Raw genomic sequence first — 9,767 nt, forward strand, 5'->3', positions numbered from 1 at the left:
GTGGCGCACGGGGTCGAGAGAAGAGGAGGAGGGCGCGTCCCTCACCGGCGTTGGAGAGCAGAGGGGCGGCAAGGCTCGGTGGAGCCTTTGGGAAGGAGGACGGGGATGTGTCGCCGGCAAGGAGGAGAGGAGGAGGACGAGGCGACGGGCGGCGGCGGGGTCCGGTGACGGCGTCAGGCGACGGCGGCGTCGAGCGCCGAGGCGCGGTCGTGGGCGGGTCGGGCCCCGATCCAGATCGGATCGGGGAAGGGGTGGCGACATGGGAGGAGGGGGAGTGGGTGTGAGTGGGAGCAGTGGGGGGTTAGGGTTTCAAATGAGAGGGGATACGGGAGTGTGGGTGGGCTGGCCGGTTGGGCCTTTGCCCAGTTGGACTGGTGGCCTGCTGGTCCGAAGCCCAGTGAGGGGGGGTTGCTTTTCTTTTTATTTTGTTAGTTTTGTTTTCTGATTTTGTTCTTTCCTTTTTATTTATTCCCTTCTGTTTTAATTCATTTTAAAATATTTAGGCATTCTATAAAACTGTGTTTCCTTCATCATAAATACCTAAGCATTAATTGGCACACTCTGAACATTTTAGTTTTAACGTTTGAAAAGTTTATTGTTTGCTTAATTTTGAATTTGAATTTGAATCGGTCTCAAACTAACGCGAGATTAGCAACAGTAATTGAAGCGACGTGGCATCGTTAATGTGGGATTACCGTTGCTTAATTATCCGGGCGTTACAAATTTATAATCCCCTTCTATTAAGGCATAGACATATGCATAGAATGGCAACGAGGTGGGGATGGAGGAGCATAATTTGGGCAATATTTGAGTAGGTGTACAACGGAGAACGACGGGGATTTGGGCTCGCCGGCGATGTGGTAGAGAACGGCGGCATGCGCGGTGGTCCGAGAGCCGCATCGAGAGAAGCAGGACGGGCCATGGATCCAACACGAATGGCGCTGACAGAGAATACATGGGAGGTGTGGTGGATGACGACCTCGGCGGAGAAGGGGTTGGAGGTAGGAGAGAGGAAAGGGATTGGGGATTGATTCGGGAGAGAGGTAGGAAAAATCCAACATGGGTCAGCAAATTGTCCAAGCTTGACCGCGCGGACAATTTCAGCCATCCTCCAACGGTGGTCATCAAAACTGTCCTCACCTGGTCTGGACGGCCGAAACCTCACAAACTGGCACCAGATTGGCGGAAGGCTCGAGAAGGTAGTATGGACGTCCACCTGGCCCACTATTACATGGGCTATTGTCCACATAGTCCATGTGTCCCACTCCATCATCTCTCTCTTTACCTGGCCCACCATTACCTGGTTGGTATCGGGCTGTCCATAAACAGTTGATGATGTCCATTTGGTGATCGGCTTTGGAGTTTCCTTTGACTCGCGTATGAAGGGGATTGTTTCTCAAAAAAAAAAAGGTGAGAAGGGGATTTTGCTTGTTCTCTCGAGCGTGGGTCGAAACACTCGAATCAGCGGTGTAGGATTGGCCTGACGATTCATTGACGAGTACTTTCAACATGCTCCCTCTTACCCCATCTTTTCACACTGTAGGTAAGAAGATAATAATTAATCTGACCATTACTTAATCAAATCAATGACTCGGATGTATTGTAAACTCGTACCTCTCGTGTGAAAAGGAAAGGTAAGAGGAAGGGGAGGCAGGAGGGATCATGCTAAAATTCGCCTTTATTGACTCGTATGACAGGAATTTTGCTTCCCAACAGTTTGTCATCTTTGTTTCACCTAGTGTGCTTCAGTCGAGTAAAAAACGAACTTGTTACTACAATGTCCCGAGTCTGAGTTTCTGACTGACTGAATGGCGGGTGGGGCGCAGAAGAAAGGAAAGGAAGGCCATCATCGTGATCTGCACTGCTTGCCCGTACGCAGTTAGACTCTGACTGCCTCGGCTGGCGGCACTTGAATTGCCGATATCGCCATATCTTTTCTCGCAGCCGCGGCAGCGAGCAATACAAAGTCTTCACCAGAAACACCCACAGGAGGCTGCAGCCTGTAGCCAGCAGGAGTGTTTAAGTGGGGGATGGAGTAGACTGGACAGGGGAGGGACGGAGATATCGCGGCGGGCCAATCACCGCCGTCCGTCCGCCTCCGCGCACACGCAGTACATGTGAGGAGAGAGAGCGCTACGAGCCTAGCCTACGAGAGGATTTATAGTGAGGGCAAGCGCAGGCCAGTCCAGTCCAGTCCAGTCCAGGCGGGGGGCGCTCGCGGCGGCAGCTTTCCGCTCACGCCCACGCCACGGCGAAAAGGGGCCGACGTCCCCCCGGCCTCCCCCTCCCTCCCTCCCATAATCCCATTTACTACCGCTCCCTTCTTCCTCCTCCAGACAAGCAACCACCTCCCTCCCTCCCATACAGAGATCGCTCGCTCTCCTCTCCATCCTCTGCTCGCCGTTCTTCCTCCTCCGGCCGCCACCGCCGCCGCTGCTGGGAGGATTCTGCGCGGCGCGAGGAGGGGCGGCGCCGATCGACGCGATGCGAGGTGGGTACGCGTACGAGCACAAGCGTTGATTACGTTCTTGATTTGGTTGAACTTGAACAGTTGGTTCGTGTTTCCTGGGGTGCGTTCCGTTTCTTCCCTCCGCTTAATCCGTGCCTTTCCCGTCGATTCTCGCCGTTACTACCTCCGTGTTTTCCAGCTTGCCACCATTAATTCAGGGTAAACCCTGCGTTCCCTGTGTTCTCCATCAAGCATCCATCCATCCATCCATCCACGGCCCAAGCAGCCGTCCCCATCGACGTCTCATCGCCGCACCGCATTTCCCCCACTACTCGCTTCCAAAACAGAGCAGAGATTTCCCGTCCTTCATTAATGGCGATTACATTAGTACTGGAGTATTACTCGGAAGAATTAAGTGAGCAGAGATTTCCGCATTAATTCGGATCTGGACGGATAAAGAGAAGGGGTCGATGGATCGATCGATCGCTGCCTGCGCAATGCAAAGACACCGCCGCCATATTCCTCTCCCTTTCTCTTTCTTTCTGGGGTGGGATTCCTGGGGCTAAAGAAAAGATCCATCCAATCCATCAACCAATCCAATGCTACATGGCCGGGTTTCGTTTTCAGGCAAGAAAGCGAGTGAGAATCCCTCCTCCTTTTCTCCGCCTTTCCCGGCATCCGATCCCTCCCTTCCCGGTTCATCATTCACAGGAGCAAGCAGCTCGCTCGCTGGCTCGCTCCTTTTCTCGTCTTCTATCCGCCCAATCTTTCCCTTCCCTGATGTTGCTTCCATCGTACCGCTGCTGCTGACCTCTGGGACGCCTGTCTCCTTGTCCCAGTCCCGCACCACTAGTACGGCGACTAGTAAGTAGTACTACCTCCTTCCCGGTGTATAAGTCATTCGCGTAGTTCTAGGTCGATAATTTAATTATCTAAATATGTATTGTATGTGACAAAAAATATATATTTAAAAACTACATCCGTGTGAAAATCTAGTGGTATATTTTTCATGACATATAACACATATTTAATTCCTTAAATTAATGACCTAGAACTACGCGAATGACTTATACACCCGGAAGGAGGGAGTACTATCTCTCACTCACCCATAAAGAAAAGGAAACAAAGTTGTTGTTCACTCACTTTGCTCCCCCTCCTTATTAAAGAGCCCCCCTCTGCCCCCGCCCCCCATCTCCTCTCCTCTTCCATGCTAATGGACGCATTGGCCGTGTGTATGTCCGTGTAGGTGTGAGTGTGAGGAGAGAGAGAGAGAGGATTTGTAGGAGAACCTTTTGGGGGTGAGCTTTTTGGATGGTGGTGGACATGGAGGACGAGGGCCGGAGGGAGAAGAAGGGGCTGGCGGCGGTGGTTGGGGTCACGAGGCGGCACGTGATAAGGAGCGGCTCCTCGTCCTCCTCCTCCTCGCCGACTTCATTGCCTCCCCCTGCCGCCGCTGGTACGTGTGTGTGTGTGTCCTCTGCTCTGCTCTCTTCCCAGCTTCCTCTCTCATCTCATCGCACTGCCCCAATGGCCTACTCCTTCTCCATCAGATCAGATGATGGTTACAGTGAACAAACTCTGCTGCTTTGCTTTCTCTCTCTCTCTCTCTCGTCCTCCCCAGAATGCCCCTTATCTTCTCCCCCTATAAACAGCAATCTCTCTCTCTCTCTCTCTCTCTCTCTCTCTCTCTCTCTCTCTGGAGGTGGATGGTGTGCTGGTGGGGCGCTGCTCCTGCCAGAACAGAACCACTGTGGCCAGTGGGCTTCTGTGATTGGTTTTAAGGTTCTTTTCTTGGAAAATTAGCCTCTTATCTTGCGTTAGCAACCAGCCGGACTCGTGGCCGGAATCATTGCCTAGAACTAGATGAGCACCGTGTACTTTGGGGGGCCGGCCGGCCGGAGAGTGGAGACCACCACCAGGCCACCACCAGCTCCCAGCACCAAGCACCGAACGGCAACCAAAATTCTCCACAGCCCTGCTTCCAAATCGATTTCCTGATCAACTTGAGCTCCATTCTGGTTCTCCAATGGAACTCAGCCTGCACAATTTTGGGAAGAGACTATCTTTTTCCCACTGCCACAAGGAACCAAAACTTCCGTGCCTTTTTCCGCTTAGCGATCCATATCCTGTGCCGCCTTTTCCGATCTCCTCCGTGAAGAAATTTCCCGGAGATATCGATGTCGATATCGTGATGCTCGCTTCTGGCTTGTGGCCTGTGGCTTTGTGGCCTTGGGCCGCAACGCTTGGCACCTACTGCATGCCGACGTGTAGGGAGATGTGTGCACACGTACCACGCTAGCCCTCGGCTTTCCGGTCGTCCTTTTCCGCAACAGAAATTGGCCGTCGTGGGCTGTGTATCAACGGCGCTGATACGGCGTAAATGGGAGGAAATCAATTCTTGTTTTTTCGGCTAATACAGTACTTTCTAGAGTCCCTTGAGAGTTTGTTTTTTCTGCTACAACTATTTTTTTTTTTTGACATGCAGTTCTCCTGCATGGTTTGCAAAAAAAAAGGAGTTTGTTTATTGGGTGCTTTCTTCTCCTATAGTATTATTCTGTTTCTTCTTTTTCCTCCTATCTAACTTTGCTGCTCTTATCCTGGCTTTTTGGGGGGCCTTTTAGTTGATTCAGTTAGGGCATCTCCCCCCCACCGGCGACCATTCGATTTTATTTTTTATTTTTTCTCTCTCAAAACATACAAGCCTTACTGCTCTGGTCTTTTCTTCTGGATCATCTGGACTTCATGCCAAAGGAAGTTGCAGATTTTTACACAGAACCATCACACAGTCTTCTGTTTCTCCTCTTTTTTTTCCAGGAATTTGTCCTTGCAACACACACTATACAGTTTGTACAGCAGTTTCTGCTATTTCCAAGCCATTGATGCATCTAATTTCTTTTATTTTCTGTCTAAAAATTAATTTATTTTTTAAGGGGGATAATAGCTTTAAAAACCTGAAACAAGTACTGTACTAGAAGTACGGCCTTGCACACTACTATATCATGATGCTTGACAACGGCTATTCCATCAGATTACCTTTCTAATCTCAGTTCCCCTCTGAACACTATTTCCAGACAGCAACATAAACGAGAGCGAGGGCGGGGATCACATCGCCGAGCTCAAGCGTAAGAAAGGGAAAAAACCCAAGCCCCTGAAGTGGAGATCAACCAACAGCGACATGAACAACCGCAGCGGCGAGGCCGAAGAAGGTTCCGACGGAGGCCGCGACGACGATGCAGTCCTCTCCTCACTCACCAGAGCCACCACTCCTAGCAGCAGCAGCAGCCTGATCATCAGGAAGAGGCCGAGGACCCTTGGAAAGGTGATGCCTTGTTTTGCCTTCCCTGAAATGAAGTGAAGTGAAGCTCATTCAATCATTTTATTCCCAAACAACAGAAAAAGGTCCACTCATTTGCCTCCTGTATTTGTTTATGCACAGCTTAATTTGTTTCTCGTTTTGCAAATTCAAAGGTGGCTGAGGGCTGTGATGCTGTGGACCCGCCGGTTCCTAGGAAATTGAGATCAGGTACCACTAATCGCTGCATTTGGTGTCTCTTAAAGCTGGGAACAGGGACAGCTTTGTCCCTTTCTCTTTCCATCTTTACCTACTCATTTGCATATACTAGCATAGGACCATCTCTGGCTGATGGTTCTCAGATTTGATGATGGCTAACCAACAACAATGCTGGTGGTTTTACAAAGTAATATAGTAGTAACAATTTTTAATAGCATATCTAACTTAGCTGGCCCCTGAATGTACTAATGATGTTAGTGTTTCTACTATTGGGCCATCCACAGTCTAGATGATTTCTTAAGCAACAATTGGCAAAGCACCAAGTTCAAATTTCAATCATGAGTGTTCTACTTTCAGCCATAATCAAGCGCGTCGGTCAGACTGTTCCTTCATCGCCGCGGCATGCCAAGAAGAGGCGTCATCTTTCAGCTATCAGTGCTCAGATTTTTCAGATGGATCGTGAAACAAGAACCGATGAGACCATGGTATGTATCTCCTGTCTGAAAACTGCTCTTCATTTTGTCATAATCCAAGACTTTGCAAGTGAACTATGGGTTTCTTGCAGCCATCGAATTCTTTCACCAAGGAGGAGGAAGTGCTTGCTGATACTTTGCTAGCACTATCCCAAATAGCCCCGCCTTCTGAGCCAGCAGCCGACATGGCGACGGAGCAAGATATCTCAAACACAAATGTTGCCTCAACTTCTTGTTCAGAAGGTTGATCTTCACTCTTTCCTGTTTATGCCTATTTCATACTAATAACTGAGGCTGTACAGTTTGAGTAATATGCTGCATTGTAATTCAGGTGTGATTACTCCTACAGGAGCTACCAAGGAGGATGACAAAATAACTTTGTTGCCAATTGATGCTAACGTGGTTACGCAGTCTGCCTGCGCAGATCAACAAGTGGAACCAACTGCTACTGCTAGTGTTCCACAACTAAATCCTGCTCTAGGTGCTCCTCGCATCAGCATAAATCCTGATTTTCCCAAAGATGGGAAGATACAGGACCTTTCTCTCGGACTTTTTGTGAATTCGCCAAGTCCACCTAAAGAGTCCTTGAATAAAAGGTGGGGAATTGCTTCCTGGATGTCCTCGGTTCTCTTACCTTGTCACATTGTTGACGGTGTTCTCATGTTTACTTCTGTTTACAGCGCTTCGAAGAAGCCGAAGGCACATTTTGATGGTAGTCTAAGTCTAACTAACCAGAAAAAGAAGGAGACTCCTCACTGGCTGGTATTGCTTCTTCTCTTTTTGCTCTCTGAAAGTACAGTTGTAATTTCCATTTTGTCCGAATGTTTCATGAACTCCCCACAATATGTTTTTTATACAGCTGAATCGCAATAAATCTGGTTTTGTGGCACATAATAGAACAAAATATGAGAATAGCAGTGCCAAAGGTAAATCCTATTTTCAGAATGCCACGACAGTTATTTTATGACACGCGATTCTACTAAAATGTTGGCGATGCTGCTATTACTTGTTAGCTAATCTGTTGTTACATCATCCCTATCAGAAGTTATGCCTGCAATCCAGGCTCCGCTACCTTGTACCTCAACTGGGTCTTCGAAAAAGTAAGTTGCTGCCTAAACTTGACACTGTTTTCTACACTCTTTTTAGCTGTTAAGAAGAGCGCTAATGTCTGTTGTTTTACAGGCCCTCTTCAAGTACATTGGGTGCATGCACAATATCTGGCAAAGAAATTACTACTGCCTGGGCAATTGCAAATAATGACAAGGTCAAGTATTTTATCAACTCTAATTTTAGTGAAACAAATTGGCCCTGCTACTCAATTATCTTTTTTTTTGCGACATTGCTACTCAATTATCTATGGGACACCTAAAATCATAGCCAAGTTGGTTGCTCAAGTTATATATATATTCTTACTCCTGAAAGGATTTACCTGTACATAACTAAATGCCAAGCTTGAACACTTTGGCTGTTGAGCTGACAAATACATCCTTTTTATTCACAGCTTTCCCTTCCTGAAAATGGTGGTCCTGCAAAGACATGGAAGAGAAGTGTTACCCATGCCTATGTGAGTCATCTTATCCAAAACCATTTGGACAAAGATAAGGCGTCGCAAAACCAAGTAATCGCCCAGGAAAGATCACGCAGCCGCATTTCGAGCTCTCCAAGCGGCTCCACCTTGAATAAGAATGGTATGCATTTCGACGCAAGGATCCCAGCTCAGCCTTCTATCGGGGTTTGCGACATGGCTCCTGGTCGGCAAGCAATGGTTTGTGATCATAACCGCCTTTCGATCAGCACTGCTGCTACTCCAGTAGTCCAGTTTCTTCTGTGGTTCTGTCTTCAGTCTTGACATGGCATGCTGCTTCTTTCAGGTCAGCAACGATTTCATGAACTTGCCCACCTCGGCAGCATTCTCCGGGCCACAGTATGTTCAGTATATACATCCCCAGATGATCAGCACTCACCGCGGTGGTCCGGCGCCGTATCAGTCGTATTCGCATCTCCCTTGTAGCAGCAGAGGGAATATGGCGCCCGTGATGTCAATCCAGCAGGTTCTCCCTTTGCACATTTTATATCTGAACTTGTTCAAATAGAAGTGCCAGCAAATGCAGTCATCTTAGCTCTGATCTAACAGAGTCTCACCTGATCTTGTTTACCGATGTCGCCCAGCAGCAGATGCAGCAGTACATGTGCGGCCCGGGCTACGCGCCGCACCCCGGCGTGCCGGCGAGCCAGGGCGCCATGAAGCTCCAGCAGTTCGCGCCGACTCCGCAGCAGCAGCAGCAGATGTGGCAGTACCATTTCTCCCAGTACCAGCCGAGGCAAGCGGCAGAGGGCGCGGCCGCCGCGGCGTGGCAGAGCGGCCGGCTCCGGGACATGCCGTCGTCCGGCCCCCTGCGGCCGATGCAGGCGCTCCATGCTCCCCCGGCGATGGCGCCGCCGCAGATGGAGCTCCTCTGCGGGCCGTACCAGGGCGGCGGCGGCGGCGGGGCCAGACGGCCGCCGCAGCTCAGGCTGATCTAGTAGTGGCGACTGGCGAGTGAGAGAGTGAAGTGTAGATCTTAAAGAAAGAAAGGAGATCGTCGGTCCCTGGCGCTGCGTTTACTTTGACCTGACAGCAGAGGATGGTTCTGAGAAAAATTATAGCGGTCGTGTGATGTGACTTGTGACTTGTGAGTGGCTGAGGCAGGGAGGGGGAGGGGGACAAATTTTAACTGTGACTAGCATAGTTTTCTGTTCATCGACCGGTTTTAAAGTTTCAATAATGTGGAAATGGGATAATGTAGTTTTCCCCTGTGTTTCCATGTGGAATTTAAGGCAGATATACTTGTTTTCGATAGAATTGAAGGGAGTTTGCAAACACAACTATGTTTTCTCTTTGCCTAAAATCATCGCAGCTCATGTTTTCTCAAAAAACCACCGAATCGCGAACAGTTTGCGGAAGCCCACCATTTTTCGTAAGTTTTTTTGCTGGAACCACTAAAATCTTGATTAAGCGTGCTTTGACAAGATAACTGACAATGAGACCAGGTTGCCACGCCCACGTGGTACGGGGTAACGATCGTTAGACGATATGCCTTATAGAGCAACTCTAGCAGACCCGCATCCCGCCGTCCCGCAAAATGCGTTTGTAGTTCGCGCAAAATCGCTTTTGTGGGCCGGCGCGGACTGGCACAGATGCAGACCCCGTATAATGGAATATATTTTTTTACGGGTCGGCTTCTGCGAGTTCTGATCTGACGCAGCTTCTTCCGGCCCGCAAAACTTAGATTTGCAACTTAAATTGATCTAGCATAATGTTTTTCTTTGCTTTTGCAACAACATTAGATACAAA

The 9,767-nt window shown here is 49.1% G+C and overlaps 1 protein-coding gene and 1 long non-coding RNA gene across 7 annotated transcripts; one reads left to right on the top strand and one right to left on the bottom strand.

Annotated features, from left to right (window-relative positions):
* The first annotated feature begins 2,283 nt into the window (after positions 1–2,283).
* On the top strand, positions 2,284–9,275 carry LOC119314506. Of its 6 annotated transcripts, none has more exons than XM_037589215.1 (13): positions 2,284–2,491; positions 5,521–5,768; positions 5,918–5,972; positions 6,318–6,445; positions 6,526–6,676; positions 6,765–7,029; positions 7,114–7,195; positions 7,293–7,359; positions 7,476–7,533; positions 7,616–7,697; positions 7,935–8,198; positions 8,305–8,484; positions 8,603–9,275. In XM_037589215.1, the coding sequence occupies exons 1-13, from the start codon at positions 2,485–2,487 to the stop codon at positions 8,954–8,956; spliced, it is 1,941 nt and encodes a 646-aa protein (XP_037445112.1). In that variant the 5' UTR covers positions 2,284–2,484; the 3' UTR covers positions 8,957–9,275. The 6 variants fall into 6 exon arrangements, with proteins under 6 accessions (XP_037445112.1, XP_037445111.1, XP_037445110.1 ...); XM_037589214.1 differs by lacking the exon at positions 2,284–2,491 and adding an exon at positions 3,640–3,905 and having other exon boundaries at positions 6,783–7,029; XM_037589213.1 differs by lacking the exon at positions 2,284–2,491 and adding an exon at positions 3,641–3,905 and having other exon boundaries at positions 7,479–7,533.
* LOC119314508 lies at positions 5,657–8,711 on the bottom strand. Its single transcript, XR_005152337.1, has 3 exons — positions 8,576–8,711; positions 7,863–7,959; positions 5,657–5,790 (listed from the first exon to the last, which is right to left on the bottom strand). It is a non-coding gene; the product is annotated as an uncharacterized LOC119314508 (long non-coding RNA).
* Positions 9,276–9,767: the final 492 nt, after the last annotated feature.

The sequence above is a fragment of the Triticum dicoccoides genome, chromosome 6A (assembly GCF_002162155.2).
Source record: "Triticum dicoccoides isolate Atlit2015 ecotype Zavitan chromosome 6A, WEW_v2.0, whole genome shotgun sequence".
In the NCBI taxonomy this organism is placed as follows: Eukaryota; Viridiplantae; Streptophyta; class Magnoliopsida; order Poales; family Poaceae; genus Triticum; species Triticum dicoccoides.

What these genes read in the sequence shown, in the direction of transcription:
- LOC119314506 (XM_037589211.1), top strand. Translation starts at nt 3,761, where the DNA reads ATGGTGGTGGACATGGAGGACGAGGGCCGGAGGGAGAAGAAGGGGCTG. An exon ending in TGAGAATAGCAGTGCCAAAG is followed by an intron (nt 7,360 to 7,475) that starts GTAAATCCTATT and finishes CATCCCTATCAG; the next exon opens with AAGTTATGCCTGCAATCCAG. An exon ending in TCAACTGGGTCTTCGAAAAA is followed by an intron (nt 7,534 to 7,615) that starts GTAAGTTGCTGC and finishes GTTGTTTTACAG; the next exon opens with GCCCTCTTCAAGTACATTGG.